We start from the raw sequence: 25010 nt of genomic DNA, 5'->3' as shown, positions 1-25010 counted from the left end.
TAAAACTGGCCAGTACTGACACAATGTGTAATAAGGAGCCTTCCTACTGCAAGTGGGACTTTAAACTGGCTAAGGCTTCCTGGAGACAGTTGAGTTAAAGACATAAAAATACGGCCACGCTCTCACCCCGACATGGCATTTCTAGGAATCTGTCTCCAGGGAATAACCAAGGACGCACACCATGCCCTGTCCATATTAGAGCACAAACAAGAAATGGGAAATGATCAGTACATCCAACACTAGAGGTCTGGCTAAGTGTGTTGTTATGGGATGAGCCCAGCGCAGCTGTTAAATCTGGTGCCAGGAAAAGAACTTAATGATGTGGAAATGTTCTCAATATATTAAAAAAAAATAAAAAAGGTAAAGGAATAGGCAGAGGGTGTCCCCTCAGGCCTAACTTACCGTAGGATTTGGTGAGGCCTCACACCGTGACTGGTTGGAGACACACGCATGCTGCTGGGTGCACCAGAAACAAGGCCACTGTGCCGACAGACAGCTGGTGCAGCTGGAAGACGAGGGGCCTCTCAGACGCTAGGCTCCCCACTGCGCACTGCACCCCTGCCCCCAGACACTCGGCTCCCCACTGCGCACTGCACCCCTGCCCCCAGACGCTCGGCTCCCCACTGCTCACTGCACCCCTGCCCCCAGACGCTCGGCTCCCCACTGCGCACTGCACCCCTGCCCCCAGACGCTCGGCTCCCCACTGCGCACTGCACCCCTGCCCCCATGCACCCCTGCCCCCAGATGCTCGGCTCCCCACTGCTCACTGCACCTCTGCCCCCAGGAGCTGGGACCTGAGAGGAAGATCCCAGCACAGGGGAGAAAGGTCTTCTGCAGCCTCAGGGAGTCGGGCACTATGTAAGACAGTGAGCTCCCTGCTATAAGAGGCATGCAAGGAGGAAATAGACAAGCAGGGCCTTTAGGAGACTCAATGAAGGGTACTCAAGCACTTCTCTCTGCCCCTGCAGCTTGAGTGCCCACTGAAGCCAGGTAAAGATAATGCAAGTTTGCTGCACAATACATGAGCCAGCAAGTGAATAAGCCAGGGTCCTACCGGCCTCTAGGACACACTGTTTTTCTTCCAAGGGCCTTCCTGAGAGCAGAGACCCTTCCCTGTTCCTCCTCCCACCACCCAGAGGCAGGCACCCTGACCCACTCACGCTGTGTGTGGATACACTTGTCCGATGCGGCTGCAGTTGTAGATGGTGAAGTTGGCCCTGACGATATTCTGCCCGTTGACCCTCACGGACATCTCAACAATCACGTGATCTAGAATGGGCCAGGGGAACCAGGGAGAGAAGGACGAAGGGGTAGGGAGTCTCCACTGACCTCAGAGGCTGTGCTATCGGGACCCCCACGCCTCTGACGTTCCGCCATTATACCCTTTCAGGGCTGTACTCATAGCCCAGTGAGTGAGGTGCTTACCCTGGTGGGGTGGGAAGGGCGGGAACTGGTCCCTTGGCAGGAGGTTGCAGTAGGCGATTTGGTGGCCAAAGGCAGGGCCCGGGACTCGGGCCACAGTGCGGATGTTGTTCCCATAATCACAGGTCATCTCCATGCCGCTGAGGCTGGGCAGGCTGCCCGAGATCTGCAGGATCATGCCCTGGGGGGCAGGGATCCTCAGCTTGGAGAATGGGGAGCAGGCCTTTCTCCGTTGGGGCTCCACCCTCACCCTAGCAACCCTGGGACAAGGGGTGACAGGTGGCCAGGACTCCAGGCCAGAGGGCTATTATCCCACATGGGGCTCACTAGGACTCAGTGTCCCCATTTGCAAAATGAAATTGACCATCTTACAGTAGTCAAGGAGGCTTTGCATGGTCTGGTGCTTGTGACTTCTCTGACCCCACCTCCTAATATTCTTTCAAATCTGCATATCTGTTCTCACCTCAGTGCCTCTGCACTGGCAGTTCCCTTTTCCCAGAACACTCTTCTCAGATACCCTTCTGACTCACCTACTCTGTATCTTTGCTCGAATGCAACATCTGACCATGACCCCAGCTCCAACCTCGTCTAAAATGTCGACATTCCCATGACTCATTGCCCACCTCTCTCTCTTTTGCTTCCTTGTCCCCCACAGTACTTCTCCCCATCTTGCCCCCCTATTTTATGCATTCTCTCATTCCACAAGCATCTCAGCTGCTCAAGGACCAGAGCTGTTTCTGTTGTGTTCATTGCTGTGAGAGTCTAGAACTGCTCTCAGCACATAGTAGGTGCTCAATAATATATATGATGAATGAATAAATTAATGAATGAATGGACAAACCTGTGCCCAGTCTGCCTGAGGACATAGGCATGTGAAAGGCTCTGTGATGGATAACAATGAGGAAAGGGGTGCAGAGGAGCCTCAGACCCCATCTGGCCCATTAGAACCACCATCTATCTCCCGCTGCTGATTGATAAGGATATCCAGCCTCAGAGGCTCACCTGGGCAGGGCTGAGTGGGCCCAGGATCTCTGTCCCTCAGCCCTCCCCAGACTGCCTGCTGTGGGCAAGGAGGGGGCCATGGCAGCTCTAGGCCTTCCTGAGCTCAGACAACACAGAGGGTCCCTGCCTCCACACTGCAGATGCATCTCATCTGTTTCTGAGCACAAGAAATAGTGGCCTGGCCCTTGGTGGTCCCTCTGCCCCCTCCCTGTACTGGGCCTGGGAAGGGGTAAGGGGTCGGGGACTTATTCTCCTTCTATCCCCCAAGTCGCCCCCTCCCTCCTGAGACTCAGGAGCCTGCCCCCCCCCCGTTGAATTCAAATCCCAGCTCTACTACTCCCTAGATGTATGACCATGAGCAAGTCACTTTACCTCTCTGTGCCTTGATTTCCTCATCTGAAAAATGGGGATGTTAAGAGCATCCACTTCATAGAGTTGTATGAGGACTAACAGAGGGGGACATCAGGCACACGGCAAGTGCCAGCACTCAGCAAGTGTTCAGCAAAGCCTAGTCATTCTCACTCCTTGCCTCCAGATCCCTGGGGCACTGTGGGCAGAAGTCCCTACCTCTCAGGGATTGGGGGCCAGGTGAAGGGCAGCTTCCCACCCTGGGTCCCTTCCCCACCCAAACTGAGTCCCGGCTCCGCCGTGACTCACTGGATACTCTTGGTGCACGTCAATCTCTGCAGGCAGGACAGTCATGGTGGGACAGTGGCTGGGGCCCTCGTTGGCACTGGTCCAGAAATGCCGCTGGCTGGAGTTGGTGCAGTCTCGCTGCAGGGTGCACCTGGTGCGGGTGGCACAGGTCAGGACCCGAGGGGGGGGTGCCCTGCCCCTGCCGCAGCCGCCTGGGCCCAGCCCTGCCCCCAGGAGCCTCACCGTGTCTCCAGGGCACACCAGCCGCAATAGGCGTCAGCTGCACCCACACAGTCCTCGCAGGTGGTGTGTACAGCACAGGCAGCGACTTTCACCCTGGCCATCTAGAGGCAGAGGTGACGGCCCAGCTCAGCAGGGGTGCCAGCCTCTGCCCGGGGGGAATCAGCAATGGTGGGGGCCACAAGAGGCTGGGGAAGTTGAGGCTTCAACAGGGGAAATGTGAGGAAATGGGGCTCCAGCCTTACCTGGTGGGACGTCATCAGATAAAGGTAACCAGAGTCTGCTGGGTCAAACTGCATGACGTGGTGCACAGGCTCCCCGTAGGCCACCGTCACCACCCGCCTGCTCACCACCTGCATGCTCTCGTTCAGGTTGATCTGAGGGGGGTGGGGGCGGGGGAGGCATCAGGGTGCTGGGGCCCTGGGAGGGGGCCCACAGCAGGGGTTATGGCCCTGGATGCAGGGACCTGCCTCAGGCTTGGGGTCTCAGCCTCATCCTCTTGCAGACCATCTAGGACCGGTGGGAAATCACGGACATGTAAGGGGGGGCAGCAGGTTTGGCCTCGACACCTTTGCTGCCGCTGTGGCCCCACTGGGAGCTCCCTCCCTGATTGATCTTCTCTAACGCGTCCTGCCCTGGGAATACCTCCAGGCTTTATGGTTTACAAAACATGCTCTGGGCAGCTGTCTGGCATCACGCCTAAAAGCAGGGATGTGGGTTTGAATTCCAGCTTTGACATTTACACGCTGTACAATGTACAGGTTGTCACTTACCCTCTGGGAGCCTTGGCTTCCTGACCTGATGGGACTAAGGATGGCACCCGCCCCTCAGGACCATGGGAAGCACAAATGGAGAAGAGGCTGGCAATGTGGGGAGGGGCCACACTTCTCATTCGTCCCCTCTTACGTCTATTTCACAGATGAGGAGAAGCCCAGAGAGGCTACAGACTTGGTGAGAGTCATAAAATGAAGACACTTCGGGTCACAATGCAAGCCCAGGCCTGTCTGACCCCACAGCCCAAGGACGAGGCTAGTGGGTGGGGTCCAAAGTCCTGGCAGGAGGAAGACCAGGACCAGCTGAGGCCTGGAAGTTTCTCCAGCTCTGAGAGCCCCTCTGCATGTGTCGCTGAGAACAGACAATGGCCACTAGAGCCCCATCGGATTTCATCCTATTTCAGCTGGCCCCTCACATTTCCAACCCACTGCCTTGTCGAAGGCCCCACTAGGCCCTGACTTGGGACGAGTGGTCTGGATAACTCCCTGGGCCTCCTCTGTGGGCTCCAACCCTTTGGTAGCTCCCCCCGCCTGCTTATGAAATAAACTTGTTCTGGTATTCAAGGCCTCGATAACCAACCCCAATTTACTCTGCCAGGCTCCTTTCCACCCATTCAACACAGACATTCCAGCCTATAGGCCTTTCTCCATGCTGTGCTCCCCGCTGTGCTCCCCGCTGGGGTCGTTCTCTTCCTCCCCTTTCAGCCGGGATCTGTCCTCCCAGGGCCTCCTCTGGAAGAGTTTCTCAAATGCCCTCCACACACCCAGGCTCCCACAGGCTCTGTTCCAGCCCAAGACATCACCCGTCCCACGCAGCCTCTGGTAGAGTCTGCCCAGCAGCATGGCCCTTGCCCAGTTTCCAACGTGCCCCTGCCCTGTCCCAGGCACCCTTCAAACATCTATTGAGCACCTACTGTGTTCCAGCACCTGGGCTAGGTGCTGTGATCTTAGCCCTGAGCAGGGAAGGGCCGGTGGGAGAAGGCGGTGCACAGCAGAGGATGGTGGGTAAAGAGGTCTGGGTTGAGGGGTCATGTGAGCTCCTGGTCTGCTGGCCCAGAATGCAACCCCAGCTCTCACTGTGTGACTCTGAGGCAGTCATTCCCCCTCTTGGAGGTTCAGCATCCTCATGTGGGAAATGGGAATCCTGGCACTACCTGCCTCACAGCGGGCAGTGGACTCTGACCACAGTCTGGGATGGTCCAGCTAATTTCCTTCATGACAGATGAGGAAACTGAGGCTCAGAGTGAGAAGCAGCCACGCCTAGGTCACACAGCTGGGACCAGCAGAGCCAGGATTCAAACCCACGTATCTGATCCTAAAACACGAGTCTCACTGTCTAAGGACCCGCAGGGTGGCTTCAGAGGCCAAGAAAAATGCCCCCGTCCCCTCCCTGTTTCTGCACCTACACCTTCCCGCCACTGCTAGTGGGCCACCTGAGGTCCTGGGGCCAGGCAGCCAGGGCTCCAATCCCTAGCCTACCCCTGGCCCATGGTGACTGCCCAGGCAGCTGAGGGAATTGAGTTATCCAATCTGAGTCAATTAGGCCAGGGCCTGGCACACACTGGAGCTGTGCCAGGCAGCTGACTGACTTTCCTGACCGGCAGGGGTGGGAGGGGGCTGGGAGGAAGCCAGCCCAGGCCTTTACCTGGTGGCTGGGCCCAGGCCCTGCCAAGTCCTTCCGACCCCGTGGTGGGGACACCGGAGGCCACTCACCCTTCCCAGCTCTAGGAATCTCAGGGCCAGGCATCAGTACCACCCCCCCCTCCCCCGAAACCAGTCCTCTTGGTTGGGAGGTCTTCAGACGGCGGCCAGTCGGGTGGGGGAGGGAACGGCAATGAGGGCCGCCACCTGGCAGGCTGTGGCCTTCGCCTGTCAAGGCCTAACAATAGTCTCGCAAGCCAGGGCTTACAACCCTCCCCAGGTGGGGAGACTGAGGCCCAGAGAGAGAAAGTGCATTGTCCACGGTCAAGCAGCCAGCAAGTGGCAGAGCCCAGAGAGACTGGAACTCAGATCCCTCTGTTTCAAAGCCCAAGTCCTAGAGAGCAGAGAGAAGGGCCCCCTCTCAGGCCTGGTCTCTCTCCTCTGCAGGACAAGGCACTTTGCGTTATGAGTGAGAAAAGACCCAGATGTGAAAACTGCTTTGTCAATTGTATGGTGCCAGGCGGACCAGAGAGAACGAAGGCTGACATTATAGCAGTAGAGGCAGCCTGTGCGCCTCTCTGGCCCAGCCTCTCCCCACCCCCTCCACCCCCTCAGACTCCCCGGCCCTGACCCCCACAGCCCTACCTTGAGTAGCCGCCCACTGAGTGTGCCCAGGAAGACCACCGTGTAGTTGCTGACACTGGCCACGGCCACAGAGGAGAGGCCCGGAGCCCGGAACACAGGCGTGGCCTTCAGGGGCTGCAGGATGGACAGTGGGTGCTGTAGGTGGGCAGCTCCACAGTCCAGTTGCTCCGGCTGCAGCTGCAAGAGAAGCTGTATGTCAGACCTCGGCTCTACAACCTTCTTTGGCTCCCTACCCACACTGCGTGTCAGACCTCAGCATCAGAGCTCTAAAATCTTGCTGCTACTTTACATGCCCCGGTCAGGGCTAAGGCCCAAACATAAGCAGGACCCTGTCCCTGACTACAGACTGACCCCTGACCTCGGTCCTAGAGCTGCCCCGAGGAGGTGACGTTTCAGGTAGTAAGAACCACACAGGAAAAGTGGTGAGACGGTGGCAAGAAGAGCCGGCAACAAGGCAAGGTCAGGAGGCCAGGAAGGTGAAGACAGAGTGAGGTCTGCATACCCCATGACCTTGGAGCTGCTCCTCCTGACTGGTCACAGCAGGCAGAGCGGAGGAGCCTGCACCAACCGCCGGTGGCCAGCCTCTGCTTCAGCGTACCTGCTCCTACTCAACATGTGTCCCTGCTGCCTAGGCTGGGTCTCCACAGCACCCAGGGGTTTCCTTCTCCCAGGGGCCCTGCCCTAACCCGGCACCATCATCCTGGTTCCCAGCAGCTCTCCAGACCCAAGACTGAGGCCCTCCCCTCCTTCCCCAAGATACATGCCCCTACCTGCCCACATCACAGATAGGCAAACCAAGGCAAGGTGAGTCTGAAGGCACAGCCCTGCCATCTGCATCAGCCCAGGGCCACCTTCAGTGGTGACTCAGTTCCACCATGCACTGGAGTGAGACCCATGTGGCTGATGACCTCAGTCCCCAGCCACTCCCTGGACTCATTCCCACCTCCCTGTGTCTTGTGGCTCCTTCCAGAGGGTCCTTGTGCAATTTGCACAAAGACACAGAACAGACCTCCAGGAAGCACGTTTGAGAAGAGAACTATGCATCCCCAAGGATGGTTCAGGAGAGCAGACAGGGGCACAACCTCAGCATCCAGCAGGACTGAGCATGAATGTAATGGCACCTCACCCAGGAGAGCGGCCCCCGCCCCTCAGGGATACCACAAATCCGTATGGATTATGACAGAAAGACAGCTGGCTGAGAAAAGTGACAGGATATCACAGGGCCATTTCGGTAAAGCTGGTGCACACACAGTAAGGTAACAGTCACGACAGCAGACATAGTAACAGGCTGTGCTTACTGAGAACTGAGACTGTACCAGGCCTGTGCATCGACTCCTGAAATCCTGGCAGCCCTGTGATGTCCCAAGTCACAGATGGGGAAACCGAGGCTCACAGGGGAAGGAGCCTGCTCTGGATCAGCTGCAATGTCATACCTCTATGACCAAAAACTGGAAGGAGACTTGAGCCACAGCTCGGACCCTGGAGGCTGGGCTGTGGGCATCGGCAGCTCTGAGCGGGCATTTGGAAGGTCACCAGAATGTAGCATCGGAACTGGCTTTAGGGTGCAGCCTTAGGGTCATTTTGTTGTGGCTTAAAAAATTTTTTTAATGTCCATTTAATTTTGAAAGAGAGAAAGAGAGAGAACACACAAGCTGGGGAGGGGCAGAGAGAGAGAGAGACACAGACTCTGAAGCAGGCTCCAGGCTCCAAGCTGTCAGCACCGAGCCCAAGCAGGGCTCGAACCCACCAATTGCGAGATTACAACATGAGCCAAAGCTGGACGCTTAACTCACTGAGCCACCCAGGTGCCCCTGTGGTGGGTTTTTATAATTTTTAGTTTTTCATTTGTGCTTTTTGCAAGCCTAAGCCACTGGTCACGTGCCTGTGTGGGGCTTGCTCAAAAGCTCAGCTAGTTGTCAAAAACAAACAATAAAGACCAGGTCCACCTGTCCTTGGCAAATACAGTTTGGGCCCCACGGCTTCTAGGTAGGCCTGTCTCCCAGAGCATCCCTGGGGTGCCAGGACCCATGAATGGGTGGTATTCCTCAGGATGGCTGGGTGGGAGCAGGCAGGCCACCTCACTTCTTCGAGCCTCAGTTTATTCAACTGTTAGGTAGGCACATCTCTAACACCTCCCTCCCAAGAACGGGGATGAGATCGTCCACCATGAACTGCCTGCACTGAGCGCAAATGTTCCGGAGGTGTTGGCAGATGCTGTCGCCATTTCAGATATGACTGTCTCTAACACGATTATTGTAACGTGGAATTTGGGACAAATCACGCCTACTTCTAAAGTCTTCCAGCCGGACTGCCCAGGAGTCCTCTCTCAGCCCCTCTGGTCTGGACCCACTCTGGCCTCAATCAGTCCCCCCAAACAAGGGAGCCCTTTAAAAATGCAAATAAGTGGGGGCCTGGGTGGCTCAGTGGGTTAGGCACCCAGCTTCAGCTCAGGTCATGGTCTCACAGTTTATGGGTGTGAGCCCCATGTCGGTCTCTGTGCTCACAGTTCAGAGCCTGGAGCTGCTTCAGACTCTGTGTCTCCCTCTCTCTCTGCCCCCACCCTCAAAAATAAACATTAAAAAAACATTTTTAATTTAAAAAAATGCAAAGAGGTCTCCCCTGCTTAAAACCTTCTGATGGTTTACAGGACACTCAGAAAAAACACTGAATCCTAATCCTCCCCTCAGGGGCTATGAGTCCTCCTAAGCCCATCCCATACCCTCCTCCACTCCAGCCTCACGGGCCTGGTGTCTGTTCCTCAAACCCTGGGCCCTTTGCCCTTGCTGTTCCCTCTGCCTGGAGTGCCATTCCCCAGACTGTCACAGAATTGGCTCCTTGTCCTTTAGCTTCAGACCTACACTGCCTGACTTCTTTCTGTGTGCCCGAGGTGGGGGCCAGCTGTGGAAAAAGGGTGCTGAACCATCTCTCCGGCTGCCTCTCCCCCGTCCCTGGCTCACCACTTGGCACTCCTGCGGTGGCAGGGAAGAGGTGAGGGGGATCTGTCAGCAAGCTGGAAGGAGAGTGGGCACTTGGGCCTGCGTCTGCCATGAGGGAAGCTTCTCCTCAGGGTTATATAACTTCCCTTCACTGAATATGGATTACCTGCGTCATGAAATAATAAGCTGTTTTAAAATTAAAATGGTAAACCCTTGCCTGGGGGACATGGTTTTGCTCCCTGAGCTCCAAGAGACGGGGAGGGAAGGTCCGGGAGGCCCCAGATGACACGTCTAGGGTTTTCTGCCCTGGGCCTTGCAGTGGGGGACCCCAGCTGGCTGGGAAGAGCTGGACAAGGCACCCAGATCCTGGTGATTTGTGGGCTGGGCAACTGAGAGGATGAGGCAGGAACGCGCCAGGAATCCAGCTCCCGCATGCCCCCCCTGACATTCACAAGCCATTAATTCTGTACCGAAAGAATTTTCTAAAAAGCCTTTCCTCCAACTTTTTTTTCTTATCCTAAAAATAAAATCTAAAAAAAATTTTTAAAGGAGAAGTAACCCCTGTCAGCTGCTCTGAATGATCTGCGCTCCGAGGAGGAAGCCGACTCCGGACTGGCAGTGGGGAGATCACAAGGCTGCAAGGGAAGTGCCCCCCCTGCTGGGGGCGGGGGCTGCAGGCCTGGGAAGGAGGGCATGGTGGCCTTGGGGATGGACAGGACAGCCCTCCAAGTGCGGCTTCAGCCGAACTTGGTCTCCAAGGACAGCCAGCTCTACGGACTCAAAATACCACCCATGACACTGCCTGAAATTCCTCCCCTAGCACCGGCCTTCCTTCAAGTCTCACTTTGCATAGATCTTTCAAAACACAACCCCCGCCTTGGGAGCCTGGGAGGCCTGGCTACCAGTGCGGGCCCCTCCAATCCAGCAAAGCCACCTCTCTAGGCACAAAACTGGCTACCTCTTCCCTGGCAGTAAAACCCTTCTCCAGCTCCCAGCAGGCCTCAGGAGCGGGCCTGGCATTCAAGGCCTTTGGACCCACTTTCAAACGCTCAAGCTTCAAGTCTTATTCTTTTCCTCTGTTCCCTCCACCCCCACCCTCTGCACTGACCACACCAACCTCTGCAATTCCTCAAATGTGGCCACACCTTCCCACCAGGGCTTCATAATGTTATTCCCCTAACAGCCATTGCCCTTCCCACACCTCTGAGCCCTCGTATTTCCCTGGCCCATCAGTCTCCCTTGTCTTGATCCATGTGATTCCCTTTGCCAGACATGCCCAGGCAGCAAGTTTTTCACCAGCTTTCAAGATGTGACTCAAAAAAAAAGAAGAAGAAGAAGAAGAAGAAAAAGAAAGAAAGAAAGAAAGAAAGAGAAGAGAAGAGAAGAGAAGAGAAGAGAAGAGAAGAGAAGAGAAGAGAAGAGAAAAGAAACTCCCGTCTTCTGTGATGGCACTGTACTGGTCACCACTTTCATTTATCATGAGAGCATAATCATGAGCTTCTCCAGGGTGGAGACTATGCTCCAGAGTGAGTGTTTCCTAAAGAAAGGAGACTAATTTTGACTAAAGTGTGATTGACTATATTCAGCTGCTGCTTTTTGAGAGATTGAGAGTAATATTGGCATGCTGGATGCTAGAAACAAGACCAACATATGGGCCAACTGAATGCCTGGTGTTTGTGTGTATGTGGCAACATAGCGGATTTGACTGTTCAGGCCCAGGTAGCACCTGGCTGCTACTTTTGGTTCCCCTAATAACCTCAGTTTATCCCTCTCCAAAATGGGATGAGCAATAGCTGGCTGCTGGTCTCAGCTTTTTCCTGAGAGCAGGACACACCCTCCCTCTTCAGCTAGTTGCCTCCTGGGGCCAAAGCTCAGCTCTGCCCACTTCCCATTAAAACTCTGACATATTGATTTCACTACCAACTGTAATTGTGTTGACTTTCTCTCCCCAGGAAGCCAGGAGGAGCAGAAGCTTCAAGAGCCCAGTTTCTCAGGCCTGTGCATCCTGCTTGCGGACCCTACCAAACCTCAGCCCCGCGGCAGGAGGCTCCGAGGGGGCCGGGGTGGCAGGCTGCAAAGCCCTATGGTCCCGCCCCAGGCACCCCAGACTACCCCGGCTGTTGGCACTTTGTGCTTGGGAACCCAGGGCATTTTTCTGCCTCAAGTCTTTGATTGTTAGAGAACCGAGATCCCAGGAAAGCGAAGTTGAAATGTGAGGAGATAGAAGTGCACAATAGCTTTTGGGCGTTAAATACACCTGGGCTGGGGCTGGGCCAAGCCCCCTTCTCCACAGGGGCCAAAGGGAGCGTGTAAAATCGCAAAGCACTAAATGCAACGTGGGATCCTGGAAAAGAAAAAGAATATTCCTGGAGTAAAGTCTGGAGTTTAGTTGAGAGTATTTAGCTGGTTTCTTAGTTTCGACAAATGTACCACGGGAACGTAAAACCTCAGCACTAGGACAACGGAAGGAGGCTACACAGGAAATACCGGCACTATCTTTGTACCTTCCCTACAAATCTAAAATAATTCCAAAGTAAAAATTTTATTAAAAAAAAAAAACCAGGGGCACCTGGGTGGCTCAGTTGGTTTAAGTGTCTAATTTCAGCTCAGGTCATATCTCATGGTTCTTGGGTTCGAGTCCCATGTCAGACTCTGTGCTGACAGTTCAGAGCCTGGAGCCTGCTTCAGATTCTGTGTATGTGTGTGTTTCTCGCTCTTTCCCGCCCCCCCTTTCTTTCTCTCTCTTGAAAATAAATAGACATGAAAAAATTTTTAAAAGAAAAAAAAAACAACCACAAACCAATTTGTGTCCCCTCTGAAGCTCAACAGCCTTCAGTGGATCCCTAGTGCCCTCAGTATAAACCAGTACTTTGCTTCTGGGCTCTCAAGCCCCTGCTCCACCTGGCCTGATCCCTCCCCTCCGCCCCAGGCTTCCCTCAGAGCTGTCCCCTGCCAACTCTTCCTTCAGCTTGGACAGCCAAGGAGGATGAATTCTCCCTCAGGAGACTGCCCCAGAGACAAGGACTAGAGGAGAGGGAGCAAGCAATGCCCAGGTAGGGTGCCACGGGGTCTGACAGGCAGCCTGCAGGAGGCCACAAAAGCCACTAGCTCTGCAGGATTGTTGCTTCGCACAAAGCCCCTCCCCCCACCCTTCTTCGGAAGCCCTGAGGATAAGGGGGAAGCATTCTCAAGGTCACCCACAGCACATGGGTTGGGATTTGAAGGCACACTTGTGACTCCAAACCCAAGCTCCCCGCCTCCAACTTCAGCCCATGCCGCTTCTCGAAACCGCAGCTAATGGGCTCTGGCTCCACTGAGCTGACGCCTCCACTGATGGTAAACTGAGTCATGGAAAGAGCCATGGGCCTACTGTGTGCTGGCCCAGGGAGGAAGCAGGATGGACCTGGCTTTAACGGACATCCGGCAATGACCCCCACACCAAGGAGGAAGCTGCCTCCTGCCTAGGAAGGAAATACCAGCACCTCCCAGTGGGCTATCAAGATGTTCACTTCCTGGAGGGGTGGGCGGAGACAGAATGGCCAATTGGGCCACAGAGCAGCAGGCAAGAGGCCTGGCTCTGAGCTGGAGGTGAAACCAAGGCAGAGAGACGGCCAGAGGCTTCCTCGGGACACACAGTGCGACCATTCCCTACCTGACCCCAGGCTGCCTCAGTCGGGCAGGAAAAACCTGGAAGTAGCGACAGACACAGCAGCTACTTGGGTAGACCCTTACCAAGATTCAAGGAGGCGTACCTCTGCACCCCTGACCTCCTCTCTGGAGGAAGCAGGGCTCTGAATTCATCAAGGCAAGCTGAGCACCCACTGAAGGGTCATGTCAACCAGCCAGCCAGGCCGTCCTGAGCATGATATGTCCGTCTAGCCATGACTGGCACCCAGACCCCGCCGCCAAGCTGGACCCAGCCTGGAGGGACAGCCCTCAGGCTGCGATCAGGGACCTAGCTGGACCGAAGACCTGCTGTGTGTGGAGGCCGAGCAGAGCCACCTTACAGGCCACACTCTTATTGTGTTCCCATTTTACAGACAGACAAACTGAGGTTCCTGGTACCAAGTCTTGTGGCTCATCCCTATGGGATGCAGCATCTTATCTGGGCCTCAGTCTCCACATCTGTAAAGTGGGGACAGTAACAGCACTCCCCATTAAGAGCTGCTGGAAAGAGCTCAGCTCACAGCAGCCCTCAATACTGACCGCTACAGATACTCAGTAAATGTTCCCAATTAGCTGGGCAGGTCACACTGGAGCCTGGCAGGACAGACAGCTCCACCACTTCCCAAAGTCCAGCATCTCCCCTCACCCGCCTCGAGGACGGGTGTTGGGAGCACAGGCCCCGCTCCACTCAGGCCTGCCTGGGAACTACGACCACAGCCGCTGACTCAAGCAGCCATTGTTTTGTTAGCTGGACATGGCCCCCCAGACACCCAGCTCCCCCTTCTTGAAGCTGTTTCTCATTCTGGCCCCGCCTGGCCCCATTTCCAGCCCTCCCCCGTCCCCTCGCACCTCCCCTTCCCGGTGGTCCCAGAGGAACACAGTGTGGGACGGGCAGCCAACTACTCTTCTACTCTTCCTCGTTCCCTGTTCCCTGGCGGAGGGAAGTCACTCCCTCTCGCCAGCTCTGGGCCCAGGAGGAGGGGCGGGGGGGGGGGGGGGGGGGGGGGGGGGGGGGGGGGGGGGGGGGGGGGGGGGGGGGGGGGGGGGGGGGGGGGGGGGGGGGGGATGCGGGCAGAGTGCTGCGGCTCCAGCCCCTCCTTTCCTTTCCCTGGAACAGTTTCTGTCCCAGCCTCTTCCCCTGGACTGGAGGGGGTGCAGGCCAGGAGACGCTGAGAGCTGCAGTTGCCACTCTGGGGCACATTTGGCCTTCTTCCTTCTGGGGCCAAGGGGCCCTGGAGACTGGAACTCACACCCGGCTCCCCCTCCCCTGGGTGCTGGCCTCTGTCCCAGAGGAGGGGACTGACTGTGGGCACGGCTGAGGGGACAGGGCTGGATTGAGATCCTCAGCAAACATCTCTGGGCTGGGTCCCATGTGCTGGGGACACAGAGGGGACACATGGGTCCCTCTCTCCAGCTGCCCACATCCCAGGTCAGCAACCACCCCCAGATCAGGAAGGGACAGCTCTAAGATAGTAACAATATGATAGTATAAACAGCACGGAGATAAGGGACAGCCTCGGTTTACTTTGTGCCCCTGCCTGTGCAGCCTCATTTAACCCTAAAAAGTCGGTGCTACTGAGGCACAGAGCAGTGACTTGTCCAGGGTCACACAGCCAGAACGGCCAGACACGAGCCTCAAACCTAGACAGGCTGGCTCCAGAGTCCTCTCTCTTAACCCCAGCCACTCCCCCCGCCCCGGTTCCCTGCTGGGCACTGCCAACAGCTGCTGGGGGCCCTGGAGCTGGAGAGGCCCTGGGTGGCACACCAGGGAAACCAAGGCCAATGAAGGAGCTGGCTACTTCTGGAGACCCAGATGTTGGACGGGCCCCGAGTGGGGTATGGGGGCAGAGGTGACCACAGAATACCACACAGCTCCTTTCCGGGGCCTGACCTCCAATTCAAGGCTTCTCTGCCCACTGCCCCCCCATTATTTACCGATCAGAGCAGAAAGCACTACATGATTAACGCCCCGCTGGGGCCTCGCTGGGCCTCGTAATGGAGCTTTGAGCTTCCTCCCTCCTCTAGCATGTGATTTATCGTGTTCCCGGGTAAGGGATGGTGGGCTGGGAGGGGCCAGCCCCGCTGGCCCAGCAGATCTCGGATCTCAGGAGCATCGAGTGTCAGGGGGAGAGTGGGCGGTGCAGGGGCCCATCTGGGCTGCCTGCTGGGTTCGGCCCTGGCCCAAACATGGGCTCTGAAAAGAAGAGAGCGGCCACACTCCTGGGGTAGCCGGGATCCAAGTGCACGTGGCTGGTGCCAGGAGACTTTCCAGGCCTGTCCCCACACGGCACCGCCTGGTTTCCATGGCAATCCCCACACCGTTGTCAGAGCTGGAGAGGCCCACGGGAGTCACCTGGTCCAGCCACAGTGGGGGCTCTGAGAGAGAACCTCCTGCTTCTGCCAACACCTCGCAGGGCCGATAAGGAGCCAGCAACTACAGAGCCCCTTCTAGAACTGGACCAACTGTGTCTCATTCTTCCTCCAAATCCCCTGACAGCTCCCTGCAGCCCACAGGACACCATCCCAATCCTTGGCCTGCACCCCAGACCCCACATACTCTAAGCTTCGTCTCTGCCTGCTACCCAAGCCATGTTCTACCACATCTCTGGGCCTCTCTCTGCCTCCGCCTGGAACTCCTTCCCCAGCCCCATCCGCCATAGTCCTGCTCCAACACCCCCCTCCTCCAGGAAGCAGTCCTTGACTCCCTCAGAAGAGGCTGGTCAGTGTGCAGCCTTCATTGCCGCATATCTTCTGTCACGATCCCCTCCCTGTCTGGGAGCCCCTGGAGGGTAGGGGCAGAGTCTGATTTATCCCTTTTTGGGGGCTGCCATGTAACAGCTGGGTCTCCTCCTGTACTGCCACATTCTGGAGAAGCCTCCACCAGGAGCAAAGGCAGACAGGAGACGCGGCTCAGTAGGTGCTGGGATCTGGGGGGTGAAGGCAGAGGCAGCTGCGGCCCTGGAGAACAGGAGCCCCACACCTGGGACCATGCTGGGCACCGGGCCTCACTGGGAAGCTCTCACTACTCCTCACAGTTGCCTCAGAGGAGTTAGAACTCCCCTGGGTGTCCCTTTCTTCACCTTTAAGATAGACCCCTTCATGGGGCACCTGGGTGGCTCCGTCGGTTAAGCGTCCAACTTGGCTCAGGTCATGATCTCACGGGTTCATGGATTCAAGCCCCATGTGGGACTCTGTGCTGACAGCTTGGAGCCTGGAGCCTGCTTCTGATTCTCTGTGTGTCTCTCTCTTTCTCTGCCCCTCCACTGCTTATGCTCTCTCTTTCTCTCTCTCAAAACAAACAAACAAACAAACATTAAAAAAAAATAGACCCATTCACCTCTTCCCGCTGTGACCTTGAAGGCCCCTTTGGATCACATCCCTTCAGTCACTGTTTTGGGAGGAACCAGGGAGTGAAGGTGATGAGCACAGGCTCTGCAGCCAGATATGCTCTCCACCTTTTACCCACAGCATGACCTCAAGCAAGTCACCTAACCTCTCTGGGCCTCTGTTTCCATTTCTGTAGATTAGGGATAACACTCATCTCATTCCATTTCTGGGGAGATGAAGAAAAGATAGACTCTTATAAAGAGCATTTGCAATCCGCCTGACACAAAGTAAGTTCCCAAGAAACAGCAGCATTATAGCAATGCTAAGGATGCCAGTGGAAGCCGTTCTGTCAGTGATGCCTCCTGGCCACCCCACAGCCCACCTCAGATCGGGAAACTGAGGTCCAGGAAGCGGATGGGACCCCTCATTGCCAGGGGCTCAGGCTTTCAGGCTCCTCTTCCATACACACCATGTCTGTTCTCCCTCCAACAAACAGAACACAGAGCCTGGCCAGTTTCCTTAATCTTCCTGAAAGCCAGCAGCCACGGGCCAGCAGATCTGCCTCCTGTAGAGAGTTTTTGCAAGGGGCTGATGACTCTCCGCTGAACACCAGGCTGCCCCATTCTTCCCTATCCTGAACCCATTCTATACACGAGGAAAAGGAGGATGAGAGGAGGTGAGTGACTTGCCTGAGGCCACAGCTAGGAGGGTGCAGAGCCAGGATTTGAACTCAGGGAGTCGGTGCTGGGGTCCAGCACTCACGTGCCACTCCGGCCTGCCTGGGTGCGGTAGGTCCTAACTGTGGTTAAGGCGGAGGCAGATCCTCCATCTGCTCTCCTAGCAAACCCTGGATGGTGAAGTGCTGCCCTGCATGGGAGGTGCCTGCCCAGCCCCATGCCCAGCTGGCATGGCCCAGGGTGGGGGTCAGTGATGAAAGAGATTCTTAAAGTCATCATTCACACTGACCACATCCCTCACTTGCACACTCAAAAGGCCAGGAGGCTCACTCCTTCCAGAGCCCAGAAGATCACATTTTTAGTGATGAATGCAACTAGTGCTTCCCTGCCTTGCCCACTTCCTCAAAAGGTCGGATCGGCCCCAGCCTCAACAGATGCCCCAGCCAGCCTCACCCGACTCAGGAACTGAGTCACCACAGCGTGAGCCCCCAGCTTGCATCCGGGGCTGCTGTAGAGGTGCTACCACACAAGAATGTTTTCTACAAAGGGCCCCGCCCAAGTCTCCATGGGACAAGGGTACCCAGAAAACTCCCAGGTGAGAGCTCACAGCTAACACGAGCCATCACCCGGCATGGACTCTGGGGCCAAACAAGCCAATCTGCAGAGTCCCACTCCTGCTAACCAGCTGTGTGGTCCTGGGCCTCAGTTTCCTCATCTGCAACAGCACTTCCTGCCTCATGGCCAGGAGGCTCTGAGATCAAACACAATGGTGCTCATGAAGGGTCACCATGGTGACCCCACTTGGAACTGGGAGCTCGGCGATGATTATTATTCAGCCCCAGAGAGCCAATGGGGCACCTCCCCTCCACACACCCCTCAGGTCCATCAGGTGCTCGGCCAACAGCAGTGACACCATGCCCACTCTCTCCATCCCAACCTCTGCCTTCCTGCCTCTGAGCTCACTTGGCTGGGGTGGCCCTGGGCACACCTGCGCCTCCACCCCTCTGTCTCGACCAACTAGGTCACCTTTAGGGCCTGATGTGACAGGCCAAGCACACTTTTCTCAGACGTAGTTCTTCCCTCCTGTTATAATATCTCCACCTGCCTCTTCCGGGGTGGTGCATGTGAGATTTTAATTTTCCCACATCCTCAGAGGTAGACACTGCCCTATTTTACGATGAGGAAGCAGGAGGCCCAGAGAGGGTAAATGATTCTCCCTGGGTCACACAGCTTGTGGCAGAACAATGGGACTCAATATCTTATACCTGGGAATCAGGACTGGCGACATCACCAGGGAGCGTTGGGATATTAACCATCGCCTGGCCCAGGCCAGAGGTCTGTCTCTCTAGGCTAGAAGATCATCGCGGCCAACCCAGGCTCATGCCAGAAGCCCCTAGGAGCTGCCAGCTGTCTGCCTGTAGCATCGGCCATGGGAGCACTCCCAGCCCCCAGCCCAATTCCAAATGTAAAGCCCATCTTGGAAGCTTTGTCTCCCTCCACCTCCACCCTGCATTTCAGCCCCTAAATTGGTTCAGAAAACGCCTTCTTGAAGATGAGCACCCACCCACCGCGTGCCAGTTTAAAACAGCCTGAGGGTTTTTTTTCCACCTTTACTATAAAAAGATACCTTGAAAATGCAGCATTGGCATTTCCCTGTTGGTTTTCCTTTGGGTTAAAAAAAAAAACAAATATCATGGTCACTCAAAGGTTGGGCAGAAAGATTCGGGGAAGAGAGTTAGGCTCAGCCTGCCCTTGCCTTGCTGGGGGACCCGGTGCCTCGCCTTCCCCCCTGGACAGCACACAGCAACTTCCCAAGTTGCTTTCACTGTTCACATGAACTGAGGAAAGGGATCCAAGCTACATGCAGTGGAGGACAATTCCCTCACTCAAAATCATGCAACAACCCCAGACCAAACGGTCAGGGACAAAGCTGGGGCCCCCTGAAGCCTGGGGCAGGGGAGGGGGGAGCTGACAAGGTTCCCTGCATCTGACCTCACGCCCTGACAGCTCCTGATTCCTGGACGGAAGTGGGCAGCAGAGGCTAAGATTTCGTTGTCTTCACAGCGGAGGGCAAAGGATAAAGCTCGTCAGGTGAGAAGCTGCAATGTCGGCGATGGCTCTGGCCAAGGCTCTAGACCCGTGCGGTCAAAAGACCCCCAAAACAAGAGTGAAGGGCTGGGCTTCCCGAGGCCCACACGGGCCACCTCAGATGAAGGTCAGGTGTCCCCGGGGACAGGTGGAAGGGCAGAGGCCAGTCCCCCATGCCTGCCCCACTGAGGCCAGCCAGTGCGGGTGATGTCAGGCCAGATGGGTCTGGCAGGGAATGGGATTCCAAGCCCCTAGAACTTGCCTGACACTCCAGAACCAAATTCATCCTTCCCCCAGAGGCAGCTGATTGCACACCTTGCTCCAACAGTACCCACTTCTATCCTGCTGCTGGGCCAGATTGGGCAGCCTCCTTCTCCACCTTGTCTGTCCCACATCCTCACCACCAAATCTGTCCTGAACCCTCCACTTCCCTCTGTGCCCGCAGACCAGGCCCTGCACAGCCCCCGAGAACAAGGCCTGACACAGGACCTCCACCACCGCACCCAGTGCCCACCACAGGGCTGGGCACACAGCAGGTGCTCAAGAAATATGTGCGAGTCAGTGACCGAATCTCTAGCCTGGAAGATAGTACCTGCCCTCCAACCACTTTCCCTGCCTCTCATCTTCCCCCTCACTAGCCACCTAGGGACTCGCTAAAATAATTGCATTATAAACAATCATAGTACAGTTGACCTTTATTTTTTTTTAATGTTTGTTTTTGAGAGAAAGAGAGACAGAGCACGAGTGGGGGAGGGGCAGAGAGAGACACACACACAGGGAATTTGAAGCAGGATCCAGGCTCTGAGTTGTCAGCACAGAACCCAACGCAGGGCTCAAACCCATGAACCTGAGCCAAAGTCGGATGCTTAATCGACTGAGCCACCCAGGTGCTCCATAGTACAGCTGACCTTTAAACAACATGGGTCGAACTGCATGGACCCACTTGCATGTGGATTTTTACAGCATAGTACTGTGCTTTCTCTTCCTTCTGATTGTCTTAATTTTTCCCTCTAGCTTACTTCATTGTGAGAATACGGTATATAACACATATAGCATACAAAATATGTGTTAATCACTCCTTATGTTATTGGTAAGGCTCCCAGTCAATAGGAAGGTATTAGTAGTTAGGTTTGGGGGAGTCAAGTTATTCGCAGATTTTTGACTGTGCAGGAGGTTGGCACCTCTAACCCCTGAGTTATTCAAGGGTCAAAGGTAATTGCAAACACATGTGCCGGGCACTCTACTAAGAGTTTTACAGGTATTAGCTCATTTAATCCCCACAACAGTCCTATGAGATAGTATTTTATTATTGCTTCCATTCTACAGAGGGGCAAAGTGAGGTGCTGATTCAAATTTTTTTTTAATATTTATTTATTTTTGGGAGACACAGAGTGTGAGTGGGGAAGGGGCAGAGAGAGAGGGAGACACAAAATCTGAAGTAGGCTCCGCACTGGCAGCAAAGAGCCTGACGCGGGGCTCAAACTCACTGGTGAGGTCATGACCTGAGCCACCCAGGGGCCCCATGATGCGCTCACTCAGATCACAGTACTCCTCTGGCCAGGACCCTTCAAGACTTCCACGTCCTCAGGATACAGTCCCAACTCCACAGTTCTCTATACCCGCAAGCCCCCCCCCCCCCGCCCTTCTCTCACATTCTCCCCACTCCCCCACCACAGGGACCACCATAGGTTGCTCCAGCTCCTCTTGCTGTTTCCTACCTCCAGGCCTCAGCACAGGCTGTTGCCTCTGCCTGGACCTGTCATCCTCTCCTGCCAGCTTCACATGGCTGACCCCTGCTCATCCCCCCACCTCAGCAGGGATACCACCTCCCCCAGAAGCTATGATGTCACCTCCTATTACCCCCAGCCCCAGCCCCCTGGGATCTAAGTGCATGGCCACATGTTTGTCCTCTGCTCACCTGCATGGGCCACGAGAGCAGAAACTGAGGCACCACTGGTCCCCAGCACACAGCAAGCGTGGGGCTGGGGCACACACAGCAGGGGGTAGGAAGTGTCTAAAGGAGGGCTCCACTGGAGCTAGAGGTGGGAAACTGTGAGGTCTTTACTGCTGCGGAACAAGCCAAAAGAGGTCACTGTTGTCCAGGCCCAGACCTGTGCTAATAAGGACCCCGGGGTCACAACAACAGAACAGCCGACAGCTACCAGGTGCTTTCTACGTGCCGGTTACCAAGCATTTTATATCAACTCAGTCATTTAGTCCTTTAAGCCATCCTTAGAGATGTGTTTTTATTGTCCCCACTTTACAGATGAGGAAACAGAGGCTCAAAGGTCCAAAGCCATGTGGCTTGGAAGTGACAGTAGGATCTGAATCGAGGGTACAAAGTCCAAGTTCTTAGCCTATAACTGGGGAGCCTATAACTGTGCTCCCCACCCACGGCTGCATCAGACGCCCAGACTCTTGGGCCTTGGACACATGTGGGAGATACTGCCCAGAAGCCCTGACCTGTGCCCACAACAGGGCAAGGGGAAGGGGAAAGGGAAAGGGGTGAGGGGACACAGGGAGCATGGCTGAGGAGGACCCGGAATCCACCCCAAGGTGCATGGAAGGCTGATGGCCTCTTTGTCCCCAGGGCTATGTCCCTGGAGAGGCCCTGCCCCTCTAAGGAGAAGGAAGCCCCAGCCCACTTCAGCGGAGTGAGTCACTGCACCAGGCCAGGCTGGGGACCGTGGGAACCAGGACTATTCCTGCCAGAGGGGGAGGGGGACTCTGTGGTGGCAGGGGCCTGCGGAATCCCATGGATCAGCCCACACCCAGGGCCTGCATGGACACACAGGCCCTGGAAAGGGCTAAGGAAGGCCCAGGGGCCGCCCGGCCTCAGCCCTGGCTGCCACAGTAGGGTCTTCCCTCTGTAGAGCAGGGGCTGCCTCCCCACTCACCTCCTTTGAACCTGCCACCCCTGAAACAAAGCTTGTACCCTCAGGCACACCCCTTCGGAGGACGTGGCTCTGAGAATGGGGATGGTGGATGTCCTAATCACAGTGCTGGGCAGCCAACCCTGACCTGGCCAGTCCCTGTGGGTGGCAGTCTGCCCTGCTCACCCACCGTGACCTTTTTTTTCAGGGCAGCCAGCCAGCTGGTGGTGGGCAGCCGTGGGAGCCCGAAGGCAGGAGAAGGAATCTGTGTTTTCTCAAAGCTCCAGTGTCAAACACACCCACGGGGGAATAATTAATCTCATGAGATGCTTGCCACAGCCCCAAGGCCACGGAGAAGAGACAGGGCAGAACCACAGGGGGCCTGGCCCCAGGGAGGCTTCACCAGGAAAAGGCTGAGTTCAGCATCTTGCTGAGGGAGAAACTGAGGCTTTCTGTGGGAGTGGCAAAACTTGGGGTTGAAATGGACTCCCCAGAGTCACATGAGGGAAAGGCCCAGGGTTCCACCTCTCAGGGCCCCTGAAGAAGTGACCCCTGGTGGCTGGGCTTTCCCGAGGAGAACTGCACAAAGTTCCCTTCTCCCCCCACCCCTGCATCATAAGCCTCCCCCAAGGTCAACACACAGAGTGATCCCCCAACCTGGTTCCTTCATCTCTGTCCATTGCAGCCCCAGCCTCCAGGCCCGTTCCCACCCTGCCACTTTGCTGCCACACCTGGCCCCTCCTCACACCCTCCTGAGCCCCTGGCCCTCTCCTGCCCCCTGCACACCTCAGTGCTGCCCACAGTCTTGTTCACCTCCCTCTACTCTCCTTGCCCTGGCGCACCCCCTCGAGACCCCTCCAACATATTTGTGCACACACGCTTGCACGCACGCGCGCGCGCACACACACACACACACACACACACACTGTGCAATATATCCATAAGGCAGCAAAGAATGGGTGGTGTTAAGAACACAGATGATGAGGGCAGACAGCCTAGATTTAAACCCTGCCTCTGCTAATTCCCAGCTGTGTGATCTTGAGCAAGTTATTTAGCCTCTGTTCCTCAGTTTCTTCATCTGTAAAATGCATACCTAAAAGGGTAGTTGTGAGAACCAAGACAGTTATGTTCTGTGGTACACGTACTAGGCATTCCATAAGTGTTGTCTCGCCCGTAGTGCCCATGTCTGGTACATGCTGAATGTTTGGTGTGTTGAATGAGTGAATAAAAGCATCAGGAACACACCCACTTGCCAGCCAGTAGCCTCCCCAGAGTACCTACTGGTGCCCAAACACCTGTGTTCCCTGCCACACACATCCCACTGAACACCCAGGCCCACCCTGCTGCACTAGTGACCCTGCAGGACACCTCTACCCGCCTCACACTCCTGCATAACCAGCTTAGTGACACAACTCTGGAGCACACACCCTTGCCACTCCGTCTTTGCTGCGCCCCCCCCCCATATCTGCAGGGCCCTGGTGCACACCTGCCACACCCAAGCGCACATCTGCCAACTCCCAAGGCAGCCCGGTTAGGCTCGCACAGCCAGCCTATGATACACCTCTGGTGGGACATGTCCTCACTTGCTCTGCACTCAGTACACGTCTGGGACCACCACAGCACACCTGGGCTAATATATGCTCTCTCCAGCGAACACCTGCAACCTCGACCCCTTCCTACACACCTAGTTAGGCTCACCTGTAACCCAGCACTCTCTTGAGTGACCTCAGGCGCACACCTGTACCGTATTGGCACCAGGGCCCCCACCTTGACTGACACCTGTATCCCCGTGAGTACACCTGGGTCCCGGTCCCGGCAAATGCACCCGTGGCCCAGAGTACATACCTGGGTCTCCACGTGCCCATCTGTGTCCTACACATTCATACCTGTGTCCCCCTCAGCGCCAACCCGCCCAGTTGCCCGCACGCTCTCCCTCCTGCCCTCCCCCGCCCCGAGCTGATGTCCGGCGCTCCCCCGGCGTACCTGGATGTTGCGCTTGCGCTCGCAGGCAGGCCCGGTGCCCTGCACCACGCTGTCGAGCACCGCCACCACGTCCGGTGCGGGATCCACGAAGCAGGCGGTGCGCGCGGCGCGGATCGCGGCTTGCACGTCGGCGAAGCGGAAGGCGCACAGCGCGGCCGGAGTCGCGCGGGACGCTGCGGACCCCTGCGGCCGCTCAAAGACGGCGAAGAGCAGCTCGCGCGCGGGAAAGACGGACACCAGGCGGCTGTAGAGGTCGCCACGGCCAGCGCCGCCCGCGCACTGCAAGCCCAGCTGGATGTAGGACTCTGTGAGCTTCTTGGCGTCGCCGCCGGCGCCGCGGGGCAGGCAGATGCGCGCCAGCAGGCTCCGCGCCTGGCTCTCCTTATCGCCCGCGCGCGCCTCGCTGTTGAGCGCCAGGTACGCGTAGGACTGGGCGCCCGGCGGCGGGTCGGGCGGGTGCAAGAAGGCGCGCACGAAGCCCAGCTTGTGTTGCTCCTTGGCCCCTTGCTTGATCTTGAGAATGTTGTCGTCGGAGGGGTTGAGGTCGAAGGTGAAGAGCTTGGCCAGATCACCGCGCGCGTCCAGGGAGCGGATAGCGATTTCGGGCGTGTTCTCGAAGCGGTGGTCCTCCAGGCTGCGGTTGCGCGGGAAGAAGGCGCTGCCGAAGCCGGTGTACGTGGCGCCCACGAGCAAGCGGCTGCCCCCTGTACCGGCAGCCGGCGGCAGCACCAGCCCCACGGTGGACGCGTTCGGGTGGTTGGCCGCCACGTTGAGCATGCTGGGGAACACGGTGACGGGCTCGGCGGGCGGTGCGGCGGGCGGGAAGCGCACGGCCACAGCCGAGATGTTGCCCCGGCGGCGCAGCTGGCAGAAGCCCTGGTATATGGACCCGCACACCACCACCAGGCCCTGGCCCGGGTCCAGCTGCAGGATCTTGTTGTAGTTGTCAGTGAGGCGCCGCGGGTGCTCGCACGAGGCCTGAGGCAGCTGCGGGGCGTGACACAGAGGGCTGTCGGCCACCGGGCCCACGGCCGCCTCGGCCTCCAGGCTCAGGTTGGCGCCCGACAGCTGGTAGAGGCGGTTGACAGCAGCCAAGTACAC

At 56.7% G+C, this 25010-nt stretch overlaps 1 protein-coding gene across 1 annotated transcript in view; it reads right to left on the bottom strand.

Moving 5' to 3' along the window:
• The window catches only part of PLXND1 (plexin D1), a gene marked incomplete at its 5' end in the record, with an annotated part of 57105 nt that extends 32095 nt beyond the window's left edge, over positions 1 to 25010 (bottom strand). Inside the window, 8 exons of the mRNA XM_029917900.1 lie at positions 403 to 505; positions 1161 to 1269; positions 1426 to 1603; positions 3082 to 3211; positions 3304 to 3404; positions 3546 to 3677; positions 6360 to 6536; positions 23910 to 25010. Coding sequence (XP_029773760.1) covers positions 403 to 505; positions 1161 to 1269; positions 1426 to 1603; positions 3082 to 3211; positions 3304 to 3404; positions 3546 to 3677; positions 6360 to 6536; positions 23910 to 25010 — 2031 coding nt within the window. The remainder of the gene's footprint in view (positions 1 to 402; positions 506 to 1160; positions 1270 to 1425; positions 1604 to 3081; positions 3212 to 3303; positions 3405 to 3545; positions 3678 to 6359; positions 6537 to 23909) is intronic.

The sequence above is a fragment of the Suricata suricatta genome, chromosome 12, assembly GCF_006229205.1.
Source record: "Suricata suricatta isolate VVHF042 chromosome 12, meerkat_22Aug2017_6uvM2_HiC, whole genome shotgun sequence".
NCBI classification, from domain to species: Eukaryota; Metazoa; Chordata; class Mammalia; order Carnivora; family Herpestidae; genus Suricata; species Suricata suricatta.
This window is presented reverse-complemented; position numbering and strand designations above follow the sequence as displayed.